General features: G+C 32.5%; 1 protein-coding gene and 1 long non-coding RNA gene across 2 annotated transcripts in view; both read right to left on the bottom strand.

Annotated features, from left to right (window-relative positions):
* The window catches only part of PSD3 (pleckstrin and Sec7 domain containing 3), a 560,881-nt gene that overhangs the window by 106,948 nt on the left and 431,688 nt on the right, over nt 1-22,245 (bottom strand). The window contains 1 exon segment of the mRNA XM_074287446.1: nt 1,448-1,491. Coding sequence (XP_074143547.1) covers nt 1,448-1,491 — 44 coding nt within the window.
* On the bottom strand, nt 1,500-21,971 carry LOC141554959 (uncharacterized). The gene is made up of 3 exons (XR_012486017.1): nt 21,958-21,971; nt 21,790-21,859; nt 1,500-10,121 (listed from the first exon to the last, which is right to left on the bottom strand). It is a non-coding gene; the product is annotated as an uncharacterized LOC141554959 (long non-coding RNA).

Here is a 22,245-nt window from a genome sequence, read left to right as displayed (position 1 = left end):
CCAAAACATTTGGTGGCATTTGATAAAGCATGATTCCCAAGGTAAGAAAGTAGTAATGAAAAAGTAAAAACTACATCATTGACATAGTTACTTAAGAGAACCATAAATATGCATATGTATTACAAAACTCAAGAACTTGTATTTAAAGCATTCCCATCAGTAAGAAATTTCTTTGAAATTACAGGTAGGGGTGTGTGTATGTGTGTGTGTGTGTGTGTGTGTGTGTGTGTGTGTGTGTGTGTGTGTGTGTGTTTCAAAAAGGAAAACTCACATATAGAAATGTTTCTCAAATGGAGATTCATTGAATTTTATTATCTGGAAGTAACCTTAGAGACCACTTCTCCTTTTATTTTGTAGATTAGAAGACAAAATGGATTCATGTCTTCAACCCAAGTGCTGTGAACATGTTAGCTTGTCAAAAGTGAATTTTTTTGATGATGATAAATTTACATGTGAATAGATTTATAGTGGGTGATGAAGACAAGCAGAAATGGAAGTTATGCTGTATCAATGTAAACATCTAAGTTTGTATATAATAGTGAAAATTTCTAGGAGAGGTACTCATTAGATAAAGTATCTATCCAAAAGGTAGAATATACTACATAAATCTTAACTATAAATAATAAATAATATTATTTATTGCATTAATCAGAATTAATTAATTAAAATTAATGATAATAAAATAAATAATAATAATAAATTCTTACAAGAATTCCTATCAAGAGGATCTCCCTTTAAAACAGCAAGTGGGGGCAGCTAGGTGGCACAGTGGATAGAGCACCTACCCTGAAATCAGGAGGACCTGAGTTCAAATCTGGTCTCAAGCATTTAACATTTCCTGGCTATGTGACCCTGGGCAAGTCACTTAATCCCAATTGCCTCAGCAAAATAAAAAGATGAAAATAAAAAATAAAACAGCAAGTGTTCATTAGGTATGAGTATCTATTCAGGCATACAAACCATTATGCAAATAGCTTATTTTCATTTATCTACATTAAAATGGCAGATAATTTTTTTAAAGTAATGGTTAAACTATTTCCATGGGGAACTCTTATACATATTGACTCTCAACATATTTACTTTCAAATTAATGCTAAATCTCAATTTCCTTATTTTCAACAAAATGAGTATCCTATGTGCCTGGGGCACTTTTCTCTGAATGATGGTCTTCCATTCACTAAATACTATCACTATCTCAATGCTTTGTTTTGGTTAAATTAAGATTAAAATTGACGTTCAAATAAATATTCAAAGACTCTGCCAGGAACATAAGTTGAATTATGATTGAATGAACACAGTTCAGTATTTAAAGAAGTTCCCAAAAGTAATCACCCAAATTGTACCCCAACAAGATGGATTTACCATTTCACTGGGAGCTTTTCTAACATACAGGGCTAACATGGAAAGGATATTTCATTTATTAAGGCATAACACATAATATACTTACACTGCCCATTCAAGTTTCTCATTCTTGATTGAATTGTAGAGAGCCTAAAAAAAAAACAAAAACAAAAAAAAAAACAAAGAGAGGATTATTCTCCTCATTTTATTGTCTTAAGAATTCAGTAAAACAAGCCTTACAAGGCAGGAATGAGAAAGCAAGCAACCTCCTGCAGGGACCAAAAACTCATCATAGAAATAGGACCAATTCATCAGAAACCTACTGTCACTTCTTACCAAGGGCCTTTTTATGAGGTTAATGGTAATTCTGTGAGTGGAGAAGAATTGTATATAATCTGTACAGAACAATATAATACTTGGGAAAATTCTTGCCACAGAGTAAAAAGTAATTTTTTACTAAGTTAAACATGATGCATAATACTGCTTCCCTTACTAACAATAATAAAAGGACTAAATTGATTAAAAGTGGGCTGTGCATTCTTATTTTCTGCCTGAATGAAAAGGTGGCTTATTGATAATTCTTCATTTTTAACAATATAACAAACATAAATTAAAAACTGAAAGCTTAGAAGTCATCTGATACAATCCTTTCATTTTCTTCTCAGCAGAGAAGAATAAAAGGCCTAAGATGTTTAATAATTTGCCCAAAGTCTCATGGGTAGTATTTGAAAGAGGTCACAACTTTGAATTCATATGCTTCCAAATCCAGAATATCTTCCCTTTACTATGTCCAGTTTTGAAGATAAACATAAAAATTCTGTATATAAACCTAATGGGAAAAAGATAGATGGGGCAGGAGGGGGAGGTACCAAGAAAAAGAATGGATATCAGTAGCAAAGCCCCCTTTTGGGGAATGAAATCTCTGAAAAATTCACAGTCACCAATAATTTAATAGCTTCATAATGAATACAATTTCATGTGCAATTAGATATAAGGCCAAAGTGCTAAGAAGTGTCTATAAAGTCTCATTCAAAGGAATGACAAGTACTTGGGGAAATGAGGCAGCTGAGAATAAAATGTGACAGTATTCCATAATGCCAGTCTTGAACCTATTCCAAGGTTAGGTATATTAATCTTCTAAGCCTGAAACAATAGTGACATTTTGGAATTTTAAAAATTCAAAGTAGAAAGATCTGTCCAAAAGGGGAGTTGTATGGGAAGAATAATAGGGAGATCCCATGATTTACATCCTATTTTCCCAAGTCAAATGTGTCTACTCTCTATGTCCATTGAATTTAAAATCAAAATTTTGAAATCTTTTTTTTTTTATTCATTTTTCCAAATGAAATCTTTAAAATGTATTTTTGGTCTATTAATCTGTCACAGTGTACACACATTGTCCAAAGTGTGAATGTAATGAAATCAGCTTAATAGAAACTTGCAAATTTTCATTGCATGGGCTATAGTTGATAATCAATTCAGTTTATGAACATTTATTATGCACTTGTGATGTGTAAAGATATAGGGGATAGGTAGAAAAATAAAAACCAGATTATATGTTTATGACTGGTCATAATGATTCATATGATTTTCAAATTAGTGTCGAACATTCCTATTTTCCCTACTTAGGATAAAACAAAGGTCTTCATCATGCATTTAAGATTATCAAAAGCCTAGCTCCAAAGTACTCCTCTAGTGTAATTTTTCACCATTTCTTTTTACATATTCTCTGCTCTAACAAGCCAAAATGGAATGCTAGGAACTCCTAGATCTTAACACTTCTTTTTCCTAAAAGTAACTGGAGATGTGGTCAGTAAAACAAGCAAAAGGGTGATGTGTCTAAGTGGCACATCCCACTAGCTAATAACTGAGAGTTGAGTATTTTCAGTACATTCTGAAAAGGGCAAAGAAAGGGAATGTTTTGGGAAAGGTACCAAAGAATAGCTTTTAAAAAAAAAAATGGATCCAATTCTTTAACCCAGAAGCTATCATGGACTCAATCTACAACTTTTAAAAAGACATGTAATTAACTTTGCCATTTAGCTGCCTAGATTCTACAAAGTTGTTTATTAGACTATTCAAACAAGGGAGTCTAGAATTATCCAGTCCAATTTGGAGTAGATAGCTCTTGGAGGAGTGGGTATAGTGGGGGTTGCGTGGTTAAGAAAAGAAAATAAGGTAATTAGGAGAGTAAAAGGAGGGACTAAGAAAGAAAATGAGTAAAAATAAGGAGAGAAATTCACAAATAGTAATTACAACGCTGAAGTGAATGGCATGTTTATAGTAGCTCTCCTTATGGTGACAAAGAACTGAACATTGCAAGGATCCCTATTAATTGGGGAATGACCAAATGAGTTGTGATATATGGTTATGGTGGAATATATAGAGAATCATGATCTCTATGATCTTAGGTGGTCACAGAAAGACGTGCACAAAATGATGAAGAGCAAACATAGCAGAACCAAGAGAAGATTAAATCCGGTAACAACAATATTATTTATAGAATGACTGAACAATGACATCACTTTGACTATTATAAATACAAAAATTAAAAATAAAGGACATATGAAGAAAGATACTATCGATATCCAGAGAAAGAACTGATAAACAGATGCTGATGTAGAAGTTGTGTGTGTAAGTAATGGTACCCATCTTGGGGAAGGAATAAGGGAAAGGGAAGGAAAAAAGGGGCAAAAATCTATACTGTTACTTATTTGGAGAGAACAGCAAGTTGTATATGGTAAATTTATGTTGAAAGTGCAATCATCTTTATTATTGTATAATATTATAGAAATATTTATTTTGTTCCATAAACTGAAAATAAAATTTTAAAAATAACTTGGAGTATATCTTATATATGTTATATTATGTAGTACAGCCCTCATCATGTGAAAAGCCTAAATTTTTGCCTCCCTTGTAATATTAGCATCATAAAAGGTGGGAAGGTCCTATAACTCTATACTAGTGGTTTGTCACATCTAGTAAACGTTTTTATTTTTTTGAAAGATGATACCTCTATAGATGCATTACAATTGAGGTAATAATAAAATAGGTATATTACTTAATTTCAATAATTCCTTAGATTTCTTCATGAAAACTAGAGGCATTGTTCAGAGAAATGTTAAACACTAATGATTTAAAAAAACAAAAAGGATAGCAGCTGGCATTTATATAGCACATTAAGGGATGCAAAGAATATGTCTTATTATTATATTATATTATGTACATTTCATTTGATCCTCATATTTCTGAGCAGTACACTTTTAATAACATCCTCATTTTACAAATCTTAAGCAAAGAGGTGCCTTGCCAATGTCACACAGCTAGAAAGTGTCTGAGAAAGAATTTGCACTCATGTCTTGCTGATTCCATGTCTAGTTCTATCCCATGTAAAACCTAGGCAAAGGAGAATGGTCAGTAGAGAACATTAATTGAAAGTATAAAAATAGAAATGAAGCAGATAAGAAAAAGGCAGGCTAGTAATGAATAAATGAAAGCAAACATAGCTGACATCCATAGTCATTCAAAAACTTAGTAAATCTTTATTAAGCCATCATTATGGCAATTATAAGACATTATGTTGGGTAAATTTCCTAAGAACATTTACAATCTATGGGGAGATAGGATGTATGCATATGTAAGGTGGACAAAAGGTACAATACTCCAAAAAATTATGAGAAGGGCAAGATCACTTTCAATTTGGGTGAACTGGCATATGAAGAGAAAGATTTTAAATAGGTTTTAAAAAGGCAGAGATATGGAGAGTACATTTTAGCCATGGGATATGGCTGACATACAAAAGACAACTAATATTCCTCTTTGCCAGAAATTCAGCTTGTATAAGGAAAGGAGCTGCATCACAGCAACTTTGGATCTTTGGCTTAGGTTTGAGTCCCAGCTCTGACATATACAGGCCATATTAACAGTCATGTGCCACGATTCTCAATGTTCTAGTCAATCTAAGAACCCAGAGTTGTAGATAAGGTCTCAGCCTGCATTAGTAAAGAGGATTTCCTTAACTGAGTTCCCTTCAGCAATAAAAACGCCGTTGTCATCAATCTCTATCCAAATGAGGGGAAACATCATGAAATTATTCCATTAAACTATAAACTCCTTGAGAGCAAAATTTTTTTTTAAATTTTTCTTTATATCCCTAATACATAATAAAGTACCTAGCATATACAAAACAATACATGCTTGTTGAATTGAAATAAAGTTGGTAAGACAATGTCCAGTCTTAAATGTGAGATTAAAAAATGTATACTTTATTCATAAGGCAGTGAAAAATTGATAATTTAAAGTAAGAGTATCATGGTCAGACCAGTACATTAGAAAGATAAATTTAACCAAGGGTAGATAAGAAAAAGGAGAAGGCCTGGAGTGAAGAAGGCTAGTTACAAAGCTGTTAGTAATAAATAATCCAGGTGACAGAAGATGAGGACTTAAATTGCAATGACTACAGGTTTAGTGGAAAAGAGAAGCAATGTTAAAGGATTTTACTTGGAGGAGGAAATAGGATGTGATAATTAACCATGTTAGGGAATGAGTGAAGAGTTAAATTTGGCACCAAGTTTTCAAGAAAAGACAATAGAAAGATACTTCAAGGAAAATCTATTCACAATACTATGTGTTTGCCATCCAATAATGAGATTCTCCCTCTTTACTCCTAGGGAGCCACCTTTACCAAGAAAAAAAAAAAAATTAAGGAAAATGAAATAAGCAAAACCAACACACACAGGGGGCCAAAAAAAAAAAAAAAAGTTATATGTGATCTTTAACAGGATATCTAGTCGCATATTATACATATATGTATTATACATATTATGTATACTCCTTTCAATAATGAGATTCTCCTTTCCCACTCCCAGGGAACCAAATCTTACCAAAAAGAAAAAAGAGAGAGAGAGAGAGAGAGAGAGAGAGAGAGAGAGAGAGAGAGAGAGAGAGAGAGAGAGAGAGAGAGAGAGAGAGAGAGAGAAATTTTAAAGAAAAAAGCAAAACCAACAACACAGGGGGGAAAAAAGGAAGTTACATGTGACCTTCTACTCAATTAACTGTCTTGCTATCTCTTCCATTTGCAAAGGAGTGAGAGAGATGTGCCTTTTCTTATCTCTCCTCTCTGGCCAAACTTTCTCTTTATAAACTTGATTTTAATTTTCAATTATATTGCAGTTGCTCTTCCCCTTAACATTACTGTAGTCATTGTATATGTTATTTTCCTGGCTTCACTTCCTTAATTCTGTCAGTTTGTATTTTTCCATGCTCCTCTGTATTATCATGTTCATAATTTCTTGCAACAGTAGTATTTCATTTTATTCATGGGTAGACTATGTTTATCTGTTCTCTAATCAATGGTAATTTACTTTGTTTGCAATTGTTCAATAATACAACAGTGTTGCTATAAATATTTTACTGAATAGAGAGGCATTACTTTGGTGATACTCCATGGGGACTATTAAGAGCTTTGGAATCTAAGAAGTGAACATTCCTGCATCCTTTTTAGCCATTTTGTTTGCATGATTCCAACTTCTTTTCCGGAATAGTTGCATCAATTCACAGAGCCTCCAATAATGCATTAGCATGCCTGTCTTTCAACTACTCTTCCAACACTAATTGTTCCTATCTTTTGTTATCATTTCCAAATTGCTGGGTTTGAGGGGAAACCTCAGAGTTATTTTGATTTCTATTTCTCTCATTTTAAATTATTTGGAACATTCTTTGATGGGGCTATTAACATAAAAGTGAAGTTCTTTTGAGAACTGTACATATTCTTTGCCTTCCTGTCCACCGGTTTTTTTTATTATCATATATGTATATACTTGTACATATGTGGATACTATAACAATATAGCATATATACAAGTTGTCCCAAAAGATTGAGTGCCATTTAAAAAAATTTTTAAACTAAAAAAAAGATTAAACTTCATTATAACTTTTAGGAAATCCTCTGTATGTGTATGTATACATGGTAGTATGTATGTATGTTTATGTATATGTATATACATACTTTCATATGTTTATGTATGTATGCTTAGCATTTATACACACATACATACACACATTAAGTATTTAAGTAATTAGCTTTTCAGAAGCATGCATAAATGTGTATTTAAACTTTTCCCAATTGACTACTTTCCTTGGTGCTAGAAGAGTTAATTTTGTTTGTGCAAGACTTTCTCAATTTCATGTAATGAAAATTACATGCATCTATCCTCTCTGAAATCATCTGCAGATCATTTCTTACAGAATAATAATATTCTATAGCATTCATATACCATAATTTACTCAATCATACTCCAGTTGACAGGTATCCACTCAGTTTCCAATGCCAATTTGCCACCACAAAAAGGGCTACCACAAACATTTTTGTACATGTGGAGCCCTTTCCTTCCTTTATGATCTCTTTGGGATATAATCCCAGCAGAAATACTGCTGGGTCAAAGGGTATGTATGCATAGTTTGATAGCCCTTTAAGCATAGTTCCAAATTGCTCTTCAGAATGGTTGTATCCATTCACAGGTCTACCAACAATGTATCAGTGTCCCAGTTTTCCCACATCCCCTCCAACATTTGTCCTTGTCTTTTCCTGTCATATTAGCCAATCTGAGAGGCATGTAGTGGTATCTCAGGATAGTCTTAATTTGAATTTCTCTGATTAAGAGTGATTTAGAGCACGTTTTCATATGATTAGAAATGGTTTTAATTGCTTCATCTGAAAATTGTCTGTTCATATCCTTTATGTATCATGATTCTTTTAAAAAGGAACTTTAATATAGATCCATGCATACAAGACATAGCTTGCTTTAAAAAAACTGAACACATCTTTGGTCAAAGTCAAGGATATTATTACATTTGAAATATTGCACTATTATATACATCATTACCATATCCAAGTGATCATATTATATTAGGAAAATGTTTTGTTACTATCTTAATGAAAAGCAAGCCTCATGAGTAATTCAAGCCTTGTTTATTAACTGAAGAGCAAACTGTCAGGACAATAGGCATTGGCTAAGATTCTAACTTGAATATCATTTAGGAGCTTCTGAAAATAAATATGGAAATGGAAATGAATGCAGTTAAATTTGCATTTAGAGAGCAGAGGATGTACCCATTACACTTTAAATTAGCTCAGCACAAAATTAGTAATCCTACAGACTCACCTGCTTTCTATCTCATATATCCAAAAATTATTCACCTATCCATAAAACTGATAAAGAAATTTTAAAATTTACCTGCATTACACATAAGGGATAGGAGTATATTCTTCAAGCCCATAAGGAATTTACACCAATAAAAATAATAATAATAATGACAATGTGTCAATTTTATAACTTTTAGAGTCTATCTGCTGCAGTAACAAACAATTTCAACCCAATCCAAACTCACTATATAAAATTTGGCATTAAAGTGGCATTTGACAAAACAGAGAGGAATATTTTTGTAACAATGCTTTTTAAGTATAGATCTAGGAAATACTTTTCACTATAATGTCTTTCATATATAATGAAGAATCAATTAACCTATAAGGTCTCAGAAGTAATGAATGACTTTGCTAAAGCCAGTCAACTGTATCATCTAGTTTACTTTGTGACTATTTGTTAAATGGGCAGTTGAGAGCAAAAGTATAGTAGTTTGTACCAGGGAAAAAGGCCTAGAATAAACGGATCATGTAGGAACAGAATATTGAGTTAATCCTTGTTTGAGATTAGGTGATTTTAGAAAGGCTTGTAACCTGGAATATATTGTACACAGTAACAGCAAGATTATGCAGTGATCAACTATATAAAGATTTGTTTCTTCTCAATGGTTCAGTGATCCATGGCAATCCCAATAAACTTTGAATAGAAAATGCCATCTGCAGCCAGAAAGAGAACTGAATGTGAATCAACATAGGCTATCTTCATTTTTTTTTTCTTTTCCTTCTTTTTTTTTCCCTTCTTGCAGTTTTTCCCTTTTGTTCTGATTTTTGTCTCCCAACACTGATTCATAAAGAAATGTATATTTTTTAAAAAGTACATGCACAACCAAAATAAATAAAGTAATAACAAACAAACAAGTATAGAAGTTCCTTGAGAGGAAAGGATGGTTTGCTTTTATCTTATCTCCAATACATAGCACAGTACTTGGTACCTAGTTAGTGATTAATCAATGCTCACTGATTGACTGATAGCATTGGCCAAAGGTATATTTTCAGATATGGTTTACAGATCTCTAAATTTTTCAACCAGTCTTAGTTTTTTTTTTCTTCTAACTAAAGATGTTGTCACTTAAACTAGGAATAAAGACAACATGGAACACTTTTCCTCCAGTGACACTTTGTTGACACTGAATAGGACACTATGATTTGGTGAAACTGGAAATGCCTTATTTGGGGGCAAGACAATGCATAGGGAATTGCTTGAACTACCAAGTACTGAGTAGCCAAGACTAATTTACATTCCCAACCTCTTTTGTAGTCTCACTTTTGATTGCTTCACATTTCTATAATAAGGAGCAATTTTAGTCAAGATAGAGAATAGTGATTGTATCTAGGACATCTAATGCCTCATTTCTATCCATCATCATGCTACTATGTCTCTTCAATTTTCTTCCCCTCAGGAAGCATAATTTCTGAGAAATATGGACATGGATTTCAGTGTCGGTAATCATTAAAACTCCATATGTTTTCGGTCTTGTCAGTCTCCTTCATTCTTCTGGAGGTGGGAGAGCAAAACTCAGTGTAGCTTCCCCTGCTCTTGCTTCTCAAAATTAGGAAAAATGGAATATGAACCTCCTAGCCTAAAAAAGAATAATGCTAGTGAGTCCAAGATACATAAGAAGAGAAAGGAAGCAGTTATTTGAGGATTAAACTCCTACTATTTATTAGTCTCTAACATAGACTAATTGTATTATTGTTGTAATGATGTCATTACTATTATTATATATCATTTAATAATGTTATTAGACTAATAATATGTAATTATGTATCATATAGAATGTTATTATATGCCTTCAGTAAAGTCATTTAAATTCCTATTGTCCTATGCAAATCCTAAGACTCTCAAGTTACAGCAGTACCAACCTGCATTCATTAAGATAGTTTTCTCACCTAATATTTTCACTCACCTTGTAGCTCCCTATTCAATGGGCATTGAGATCAAAAAGAGGAAAAGATGAATTCCTTAATGAGCTAAAGAAGTAAAATGTATTTTTATATTAACTTCTAGATAGCTGGAAAAATTCACATTTTAAAATAGTGTTTTGAGGTTTGAAGACATATTCAAATTCCAAGTCTGGTAGTTACTATGTGACTTTGGGTATCAATTATTCTCTAGACTTCAATTTTCTTCATCTAAAAAATAATGAGTCTGTGGTAGGTGACTTTTAAGAGCTCTTCCCATTTTTAAATCTATGTTCCTTTGATCCATGTCAAATGAGGGTTCTCAGATAGATAACGTCTCTTCCAATTCTAAATCCTAGGAATCCAGGAATTATATGTAAATATTTATAACCACGATTGAGGGGTATGTGGGTTAAATCTGCATCATTAACATTTTCTCTACCACTTTAGTCTAGACAATCAGCAAAACAATAAATCAACCTCTGATTTATATAGTCTGCCAATTTCTGAGATGTAAAGACAGACTGAAAAATGAGGGAAGAAACATACTTTGGTACTTTGCAATGTAGGCAACAGAGTTTTCCTAAAAAGTATTTATTTTGGAACTACGTGGTTAGTATTACATAAATAAATTGAACTGGGGAGGTATTGTTAGATTATCAGCTTTGATTTATCCAATTATTGTAGAACTTTCAAAGTGGTATTGCCAGAGCACAAGTCTAATCAAATTACTCACTTCCTCAAAAAACTTCAGTGGCTCACTATTGCCTTGATGATAAAATATAAATTCTTTTGATTGGCACTTAAACTTGACATAATCTGGTTCCAACTATTTTCCAGAATGGTGGCATATTTTGTACTCTAACAAAACTGTTCCATTTGCCATGCCCTATGTTATTAAATTATTATAAATTATTGAAACATTTATATTTAGTTATCTGTTTATCAGGTGTTTCCCCCTTGATAGCAGTAACTATTTAATTTTCTCTTTGTACCTCAAGAATCTAAAATAGTGTCTGATTATTTATTTAATGTAATGATTCAAGTTTGATATTCTTCATTTCGTTACATTTAACAAGATCTTATTGCTTTATAGCTATGCAACTGGTCAGAAAACCAGAAATATGAAAACCTTTAAAATTCATTTTCTTTTAATTGTCTGTTATTTATTTAGTTTGATTGATGAGTCTTGGGGAATATTTTTCAAGCAAACAAGTAAACATTAATAGTGTTATCTCCCATTCCAATTATTTTAATATATTAAATAGCTCCAATCCAAATTGTTTCTAAATAAAGAGAATGACTAAGCTTGATAGTGTCCTATTAGCAAAATGCTTGAACGTGAATTAGTAATTTTCTATTGCAAACATATTCTGAAAATTAAGAGTAAACATTAACCAAAATATAATCCAATCTAATAAGGATTTATTCAGCAGAAATACTAGGTATTATTATGGGGAATACAACGAAGCCTAAGCATGCATGAAATGTTTCCTGCTCTGATGTTGCTTACAAATCTTTTTTGTTTTGAACCATTTAAAGTTTTTAGGGTGATGTATTTTTCAGTTTTTCATAAAACATTTTTTGGGGACAAAAAAGATAACACCTATATGGACTTCAATTCTTGGTGGTAGAATGTGGTACCTTACATGATTTCCTCCCTTCCCCCCCCAAAAAAAAGCTACTGAAATGTTCTAAACTTAATATAAGATTCCTCTCAAAATGACAATAGAGTTTTAAAACATAAATGAACAGATCACAAACTCTTAAAGGACAGGAATCTATGTTTCAAACATGCATGCCTGCCTTTCTGCAATTCCTGAAATGTTCAACGCTTTGCATATGGGGTTATTTTCAACTATAAAAACATCCAGTGAATTATCACTGAAGTTATTTCATTTATTTATACATGCTAATCATACAAAATTCCTTTAAAGATGTAAGATTATCTTGTTTGATAGTATCATTAGCATGTATAAATAAAGCAAACTTTTTGGAGAAGAACCTCTAACACTGAAGCATTTTGCTATATAATGAATCAAATGCCTTTTATATTTAAACAAACTGTGGGAATCTACTGCACCTTCCAATTAATTGTATAACAAAGACGTAGTCAACTGTAGAATTTCTTCCCTTAAAGTTTGTTTTCTTGTCCTAACTTCATTAATAATTCACTAGATGTTATTATTCTTTTCATAAACTCTGTAGAAAAGGGAAATTGAGTAGGTTAATGTGGTAGATAGAGTATTGGACTTGGGAGCCAAAAAGACCTTAGTTTAAACTTCTAACTTCCTCATCTGTGAAAGGAAGATGATAATAATATCAGGTTTTAAAGATCAAATGAAATAAATGTATAAAGCTTTTTAACACCTTAATTTACTACATATGTATTAGCAATTTTTAAATTTTTATTCACATATAAGTGGTTTTTATTTTTATTATTCATATTTTCTCAACTGCCTTTTAAAAAAAACAATTATGGTCATAATATAAGATCACTTATCTAGAGCTGAAAGAGACCTCAAAGACAAAGGTCATGATTTTTTTTCCCAACCACTAGTAACTTTCCCTCTTTTAGACATTTTGAGATTCAATCCTTCAATGTATGTCACTTTCAATATGGTTCTCCTCTATATATATTTGGTGTAGTTCAGCTTCTTTTTATCTTTGTCTTCTATAATACACTAATGTATTTCATACTTCCTCATGAAGCTCATTAAGAAAAATGATGATGCATCCAAATATAGTGATACCTTTGATTTACAAAGAGAAAACAGCCAATTAACAAAATCTTGAGATAGATATTCCATTTTTAAACCATTGTCATTCTTACATTTTCAACTTAAAATGTTCTTGGAGGATGATTATTAGGATCACTCACCCAACTGTCTATAAATTTGATTTTCTATCCACACGTTGTTGTATGAAATAAATGCACTTATAAATGGTGCTTCCATGGTTCTATGTTTGGCAAAAAGATCAAATATCACTTGGTTCAGGTAGACTTTTTTTGATGCATGATGATCTATACCGATTAATTTTGCTTAAGAAAATGTGATAGTTTATGTTGATGCTTATTTTTTATTGACTTTTACTTAAATACATTTTCATCTATTAAGAAAAAATAAATTTAATATCGGTGGTATTATTATATACTTCTCATTATGTCGATAACTCCTCTTGAAGAAAATATAGCTTGAGGATGCTGTATATCATTAGTATGATATATTTCAAATTTAGTTTGTTTCATATTCCTGAACTATTTTCTAATATTTTCTGCCATATTCCATAACATCTATTTTTACACTGAAGTCATATATATTAACTTAAATTTGTTGTGTTTTATTGAGTTCTTGAGTAACATTAATCTATTAATCACTTTCTGGGTCTTCTTCACTGGAGTTCTTTTACTGCAATCATTAGCAATCTTTTGGGCAGTTCTTGCCATTTTTTCTTTTGTTTTTTAAAAATATTTTAATAATACCTTTTGATTTTCAAAATAAATGCAAAGATAATTTTCAACATCCATCCTTTTGTTACAAATTTTTCTCCTCTTTCCCCACACCTCCCTCCCCTAGACAGTAAGTAATCTAATATGGGTTAAATATATCTAATTCTTCTAAACCTATTTCCACATTTATCATACAAGAAAAATTAGATCAAAAAGGGAGAAAAATCAAGCAAACAGAAACAACAGTAAAAGTGAAAATATTATGTTGTGATCCAGTAGCCATAGTCTTCTTTCAGGATCCTCCATTTTTTCTAATGGATGAATATATGGATGTTACAGAAGAGGTCAAAAAGTGAAAGTTCTACTAAGGCAACATATGACATGATTCCTTTAACTTAATGGAAATGAGGGCAAGTACAAAGCACATATGGGAAACAGGAGATAGAAAAAGAAGGGGACTCCTAAGGGAGCCTGCTAAGCACATGGCAGTTAATTGAAGGAATAAGATCCCTAGAAGTATCAAATAAAATAATTCTACTAACCCAAATATAACTACTGTCTCCGGAGTTACTAATCATCTCTTAATCAGAGGGTTTTTAATGTGATTATGTGTGTGTGTGTGTGTGTGTGTGTGAGAGAGAGAGAGACAGAGACAGACAGAGACAGAGAGAAAGGGAGAGACAGAGAGAGGGAAAGACAGAGAGACTGAAATAAGAGATATTCAGTGAAATTTATAAACCCCTGCTTCACCTTAAAAATAAATAACAAGATCTTAAATAAAATATAAGACCTAAGATTACAAAGGATGCTAATTACACTGAAACACCTATTTAAATAGTTTTTACAAGCAGTTTATGAACCTCAGTTTAAGAATCCCTGTTGCAAAATGTTTCTTTTTCTCAAGCCTCAGCCTTTTTGACCTCTGTACTATTTGTCAATACTGACCAACTTTTTCTCCTAGATACTCTCTCATACTTGGGCTTTTGCAACCCTGTTATGTCTTCGTTCTTTTCCTACCTATTTGGTCACTACTTCTCAGACTCCTGTAGACTGTAAGCTCCTAGAAAAGAGGTGTTTTTTGTTTTTTGTTTGTTTGTTTGTTTTTTGCCTTTCTTTATATCTCCAGTATTTAGCACCAATTCCTTGAACATAATGGGTCCTGAAAAATGCTTGTTGACTGACATCCCTTTAAAGGAATTACCCTGGGCCATCACTAGTCATTTTGACCTTTGTCTTACCACTTAACTTCAATGACAGGAAGAAAGAGTAGGACTGATAATTTTGTGAAACTCTGCCCCACTCATATCTAATTCAATCCCAAGTCAAAACATTATACTTGCAATGTCATTGATTCTTTTTGAGAAGAAAGGACCAAGGAATTATCATCCATGAATATGCCCAAAGGGTCTTGCTTGTCTCTTGTCTCTATATTTTCTTCATGATCTTATCAGCTCTCCTATCTTCAATTATAATATCTCTATAAAGAATTCTTAGATCAATATGAACAGCTCTTGGCTTTTTCCTAAGTTCTCTTCCACATCAATAATTACCTGTTGGACATTTCCATTTAAGTATCTTGAACATAACTCAAATTCATCCTGTCTAAAACAGAGCTCATTACCCCTCACCCTCAAAAAACAACCTCCCTCTCTACCATATTCCATACTAGCCCATTTCTTTTTCTTTTTTCTTTTTAATTTAAGAAACAAAACAAGCATTTCTAGAATATAATAAAATAAAAAGCTTGTGCATGAAACTGCAAGTCTATTATGTGTTATTTGCTATTGTTTTTAAATATGTAATAATGTTATATAAATGTTTTTTCTCCTTTATCTTCCCCCTCCCTGCACCCATAAATATCTTGCCTTTTTCTTTAGACTACTGAAAAAGTCTCCCTGACTAATGTATGTCTGTCTGTCTAACTCTGTCTCTCTTCATGTGTCTCTGTCTGTCTTGCTGTATCTCTCCCATTCTCTACATGGCTGCCAAAGTATCACTTTCTAATCCATAGTTTTAACAGTGCTCAAAAGTCTCCTTAGGGTTCTTTACAATCTCTAAAAGAAAAGTGAAACTCCTCAGCCTGACATTCAAAGTCTTTCATAACCTGACTCCAACCTATGTTTGGAACCCATTCCATTTTTCCATGCACTTTACAGTCGAGGTTTAATTGGTCTACCTACTGTTACCATACATGCTATTCCATCTTCTTAATTCATGTTGAAATACACTACCTCCTTAGCTCTATCTCTTACAGACTTTACCTTCCTCCAACACTTTGTTCTCATCATGTTTCCTTCCTTCTCACAATTGTTAGTGCTCCCCTCCACCACAAAGAAATGACTTTAAACCTATACTGCATAAATATTAAATTTATATTTATGTTGCCTTGTCCAAAAGAACATAAGGTTTTTGAGAGCAGAAATGGTTTGGCTTCTGTTTTTATATCTCCATGTCTTCTGGCATAGCACCTTTACAAAGAAGAGACATTAAATAAATGTTGGTTGTTTGATTGATGAAACCAAAATGCTTAATTGATCACTGCTCTCTAGTTAAGTGCTTATTAATGATCCATTTAATAACATGTTTTGCTAGGAAGAAGTGAAACTCACTGCCATATAGTATGAAAAAGATATCTTATCTTTCTCTTAAAAAACAAAACAAACATGACATTAGTCCATTCCAAATCATATAAGTGCATATCTCCTGTTCTGTTATTCAAAGAAAACTGATGACTTGGTAATCATATCAACAAGGTCTTCCATTACTCTGACGACTGGTAAATCAAACTCACTGAGGGCAATTATAATTCCATTTACCAACTCCTCATTTTACTTGGTTTTCAGATCTTTATTAAAAGATTCTGCTTTTTAGGCTGGTTCATATCTGCAAATTTGATTAGAGAATTCTAGACAATATAAATAAAATGGAAACTATGCTTTAAAGCCCCACAATTCCATTTTGTTTTGCCCTGTACAAAACCAGGGAAAAAATCCCCAAAACTTAAAGTCTTAGAATTTTTCACCAAAAAACATGAAATTTTCTGTTAATATTTTCACCTTCTTATCTCTAATCATATCTGTCAGTTTACTCTTTCCTAAATAGATTTTCTAAAAAAAAGTTTAAATTTTTGAATCAATTTTCTTAAAATTATCTTATAAAATTACTTGTCAATAAGTTTTAACCTCCCCAATAGAAGAATGCAATCTCCTTGAGGGCAGATATGGATTAAATTAACTTTGTACCTCTACCTTCTAGTATAGTTAACTATATACAGTAGGCATTTAATAAATAGTCACTAAATTGAATTGAAATCCATACAAAGATGGGCACATACAATGATTTCTTTTATTATGTATGATTCCTGGTCTCCTTTGTTAAGTAGGGTAACAACATTTTAGTAGCATGCCTTCAAGAAATTATTAATCTTCTCAAATAGGCTTTTATTTTAGGGGAAATCTAAATGAAACTTATGCCATTTAAACTTTTCTTTTAAAGCACATCTCAAGTATACAAAAGTTAACTTAGTGTATCTCGAGTTTCTTTAATTCAGTGCATTTATCATTACTTCCTAATTCTTTTCTGTACTAATATTTCTATTTTCTCTCTCCTAATTAGGTTCTCTAAAATAGATTCACTAAATAAGATAATTCTCTTATACATAAAAAGGCATACAAAATATTCCAGGAAAGATTTCAGTATTATATTTTGTACTCTATGTGTTATGTGCATCCTGTTAACTAGATTAGAATTCATCACTGTTTTAGAGCCCCCTACAACTGTTGAGTGTGTTCACATCATGTACCCTGTAGACCACAGAAAATGTCTCATAACTCAAGGAAATAATGGAGGTATAATTTCAAGCATCCCACTAAATAATAGGCAGTATCTTTTAAAATGCCTGAAAAATGGGACTGAATTCTATTTGATGATTATAGGTATTTAGATGGATATAAACAGTTGGAAAAATATTCTTTATAAAGTCCAAAAAAAGGAGCTCACTGTGATGATGTCTGACAGAATGCCAGGCAAGTATGCCCTGTCTTTTACTGCATTAGAGCAATGAAGATAAACCAAATGGATTATTTTAAATGTATCTCATCTAGGATGTTACAGGTGACCAAAACCAGACACTGTGTCACAAATGCTTCAGTATAAATAACATTATCATATATTCATATTGCCACTTTGAAGTTATGAAGCTATACCAATCTCATTGATCCTAATAATGTAATTCAGGTACTACTCCCACTCCCCAGATGAGAAAGCAGAAACTCAAGTAAAGTCACTTGCCCCAAGTCACATGGCTAGTAAGTGGTAGAGTTCAAGACTCAAACCATGCTATTCATTATTTGCTGTTTTTCTCACTCCAGAAAAAAAAAAAAAAAAAAAAGTATCGCTTTGATAAAAATTTCTCATGTTTCAATTTCTTATGAGAATAACAAAAGAAAAAAAAAAGGGAAGATAATCTGCTATAAAGGTAATTCAAGTTTTTTGACATCCATCCACAAGAACAAATTTTCTTTCAATAGTTGTATATTTTGTAGTATATATAATATCACTTAAAATTGCCAGTAATGGCAACCACCGACCAAGTTAAAAGTTACCAGCCACAAAACACACACACACACACAGACATCCTATCTACAAAAGTTATCTAAGGGAAAACCTTTTGCTTTACCTTAAAAGGGATTCAAAGTATCGTTTCAACATTAATTAATACTTGCTTTGACCTTCTATAAATTCCTAAACCTCTTATACCAAAGCACTACTCTCTACTCATTCACTTTCTCATTAAACATTTCTATAATGCCCACTATATATATGAGAAGAATTAGGGGGTATTCTCAGAATCTAAGTTAGAAGGGATTTTGGACAGCTTCAAATTAATCCAATCCCTTTTTCATAAAAAGCATGTTTAACAAGTGATTATCTAGCTTTCATTTGAATATCTCATGTGAAGAGGAAACTACTAGTAGTCCATTTTACTTTTGAAGCGCTCTAATTATTAAGGACTTTTTCCTTCTCTCATGTCTGTTGCTTCTCTGCAACTCCCTCCCACCATCTATATTAAATGCCTCCATTTCTTTTCTCACTCTCTTCTAAACCTCCACAATCTCATCATTTGATCGAAACTATTCTCTCCATAGTTACCAAAGATCTCTAAGTTATACAATCATCATCTTTTCTTCTCCTCCTATCTTTTTCCTTTCCTTCTCCCCCTCTTTTCCCTCCCTCCCCCTCTCCCTTTCTCCATTTCCCCTTCTTTTCCTCCTTCAGCTGTCAAATAGATCTTCCTAAAGTACAGACCTGCTTATGTTATCTTCTACTCCTCATAAATTCCAGTGACTTTCTTGATACATCCAAAAGAAAAAAAACTTCAGTATGGGTTTTTTAAATCCTTCCTAACTTTTCCCCTTCAAACTTTCTAGTCTTATACTTTTTACTCTTCTCCATATGGTATACAACTCAACATTCTTGCCATTCTTGAATCATACTTTACCCTTCCTTTCCTAGATATCCATCCCCCACCTGGCTTCCTTTCAAGACTCAATTAAATCCCACTTCCTATCAGTGGCTCTTTCTGAATCCTATCCCCTTTATCCCACTGCCAATGCCTTCCCTCTCAGAATAGAGCCAACATAACAAGATAGCATCATGTATATTGTTGTATACACAGAGGTTTTTTGTTTTTTTTTAATTAGAATGTAATCTCATTGAGAACTGAAACAGTTGTCACTTTTCTTTGAATCCCCAGAGTTTAGGAGTTTAAATCATCAATAAATACTTTCTGACTAAGGAAGTAAATAAATGAGTCTAGAACTGGTTCCCAGAGCTGAAGGGAAAGTTCTATGCTCATGGTAATAGTAGCTTTTGAACTAGAACTGGAAAGATAGACTATATCACGAAAGATAACGTTCCTCACTTTAAAAATGTCATGAACAAAGTTATGTAAGCAGAAAATCATTAGACATGCTTCATTTCTAAATTGAGTTTGTTCTATGTTGAGGTAAGGCCACTTGGTTTGGATAAAACTGAAAATACATAAAAAGAAGTATGACAAGAGTTATTATTTGGTTGAAGTGGGGTTGAGGAGGCCCTTGAATACAAAGATTAGATATTTGTGCTTGATTGTGCAGTAATTTTTTTTTTTTTTTAACAAAGGGAAGTAAAAGATTTGTCAATTGGGAAATTACTAGTGGAGGTCACAGTTCAAAGAACAGTTTCCATTAGCAATGAAAGCCAGATTGTCAAGGCTTATAAGATTGATTGGATGGTCCTAAACTATAGTATTAAATATGTGTTTTAGAAAGAAAAGGAAGATGAAGAATAGAAAGATAACTCTAAGGTTGAGAGAAAACTGTTTTAAGATAAAGGTGACCTGTCATATTTGTAGGCAGATAAAGAATCAGTGGAAATGAAAAGATGAAAAAATTCTTGAGGGAGATGATCAATGGAGAAAGATCCTATGAGGAAGGGAAAAGGAATAGAATCAAATATAATTAATGTGTCAAGAAAGCCTAGTTATTTGCAAAAGACTAAGATATATATTTTTCCTCCTTTGTTTAATGAGTTAAGCTTCTCATTTCTTGGGACTTGTTAGGAAGGATTAGGAAAAAGCTATGTGTTCGTGTCTGTGTGTGTGTGTATGCGCACACACATACACAAATATTGATGTATATGTGAATAATTCTCCATCAATAGTTCTGTTTGGTTTCAATTTCACTTTAAATCAAGGCACATCTTGTTATCTCTCAGTGTAAGCTGATCATCTGAATTTTTATCACTACTGATGAAAGCTGATTGACTCAGCTTTTGACGGCCAATATTTCTCATCTCCCTCAGTTGAGTTTTCCTTCAGATTGAAGAGATGGTAAACCCCTTACAAAGCTTTTTCTTCATATAAAGCTCTGAATATCTCAGACAGGTAACTCTCTTTTTTCCATCAGCAGCATAGCTTGCTCCAGTGAACATGATGTCCCCAAACCAGGTACCCCTGGCTAACTTATTACCTCCAACCCTTCCCCTTTTATTTTCTTTTGTAGATAGTCTTCCCCATTAGATAGGAAATCCCTTGAGGGCAGGTACTTTCTTTCATATTTATATCCCTAGCACTTAGCACAGATATAGTAGGCACTTAAATTATTTTATTGAATTGAACTGAATAATAGGGGTTTTTTTTGTTTTTTTTTTTTACAAAATATGAATGGTGAGCTAAGAAAACTGAAGAGGATTATATTAATAACAAGTTTGATTGTCATTGCACAAATTGTGCATGTCACTCTATAAGGAGTTAGGGCAAAGGACTATGGGCTTCTGCAGGTCATGATCATCCAAATGAACTGAACATATACTTAAAAACCAAGAAAACCTTACAAAACCAATCAAATTTGAATTTTACAAATATAATACTGTTCCAAGACCAGTTTTAGTAGAGCTTCACTTTCTGGTAAATTAGAAATATTCAACCTGAGAATTTTGTGAGATCAAAGTAAATGATGTAAACTACTATTTTTAGGAAGACTTTAATCCAACAATTAGAAGAAAGGTTCCCCAGAAATCTATATGAAACAACAACAAAAACAAACATACAAATAACCTTCTGAAATCAGAAAGGTTTTGAGAATACATATTCAAAATCCTAGCTCTTGAGATCTTGGGCAAATCACATAGTTTCCACTTCTTTTTCATTAAGTAGTTAAAGCAGATTACTTCTAAAATCCTTTCCAGTTTTGATAATTCATGTAATTTCTAAGATGGGCTAATAACTATACAATACAAATTATTGTTGGATCATGAAAGATAGATATAGAGATCTTGAGAGAAACATAGGTCTGAAGGATTAAACTAAATATTTTAAACTTTACTGATCTAAAATCAAAGATAATAATAATTACCAGGTAATAAATGATTGAGGATTTGTCCATGTTGTCCAGTGGCTCATCCTGTCCACATCAGTATGGACAACTAAATAAAACAATTTTCAAAAGTTTAAAAATGAAGACAAATATCAGTATACTCATCCCCAAACTGTTTAACACAGTTAAACATCAATCCCACACTACCTTCCTAATCAAGGATGAGTGGAATGAGCTGGGTGGAAGGATCCTGGAAAGTACTGTGGTGGTCTCTTGCCCAAGAACCAACACAATTCCCGGTATCCCTGGTTACTTATAGCTCTAAGGAAGTTCCAGAATGTTAATCTCAAATTGCATCACTAACCTCTGAACTCTTTCTATTGTCTAGGAAATGCTATCAGGTCCCCCTCCCAACCCTTCACTGCTCTCTTCAGGATTTCATGGCTTAAGAGTGATACTGTAAAATAGCATGCTTTAAAGTATATATATATAACC

This window comes from Sminthopsis crassicaudata, chromosome 2 (genome assembly GCF_048593235.1).
Source record: "Sminthopsis crassicaudata isolate SCR6 chromosome 2, ASM4859323v1, whole genome shotgun sequence".
Taxonomy (NCBI): domain Eukaryota; kingdom Metazoa; phylum Chordata; class Mammalia; order Dasyuromorphia; family Dasyuridae; genus Sminthopsis; species Sminthopsis crassicaudata.
This window is presented reverse-complemented; position numbering and strand designations above follow the sequence as displayed.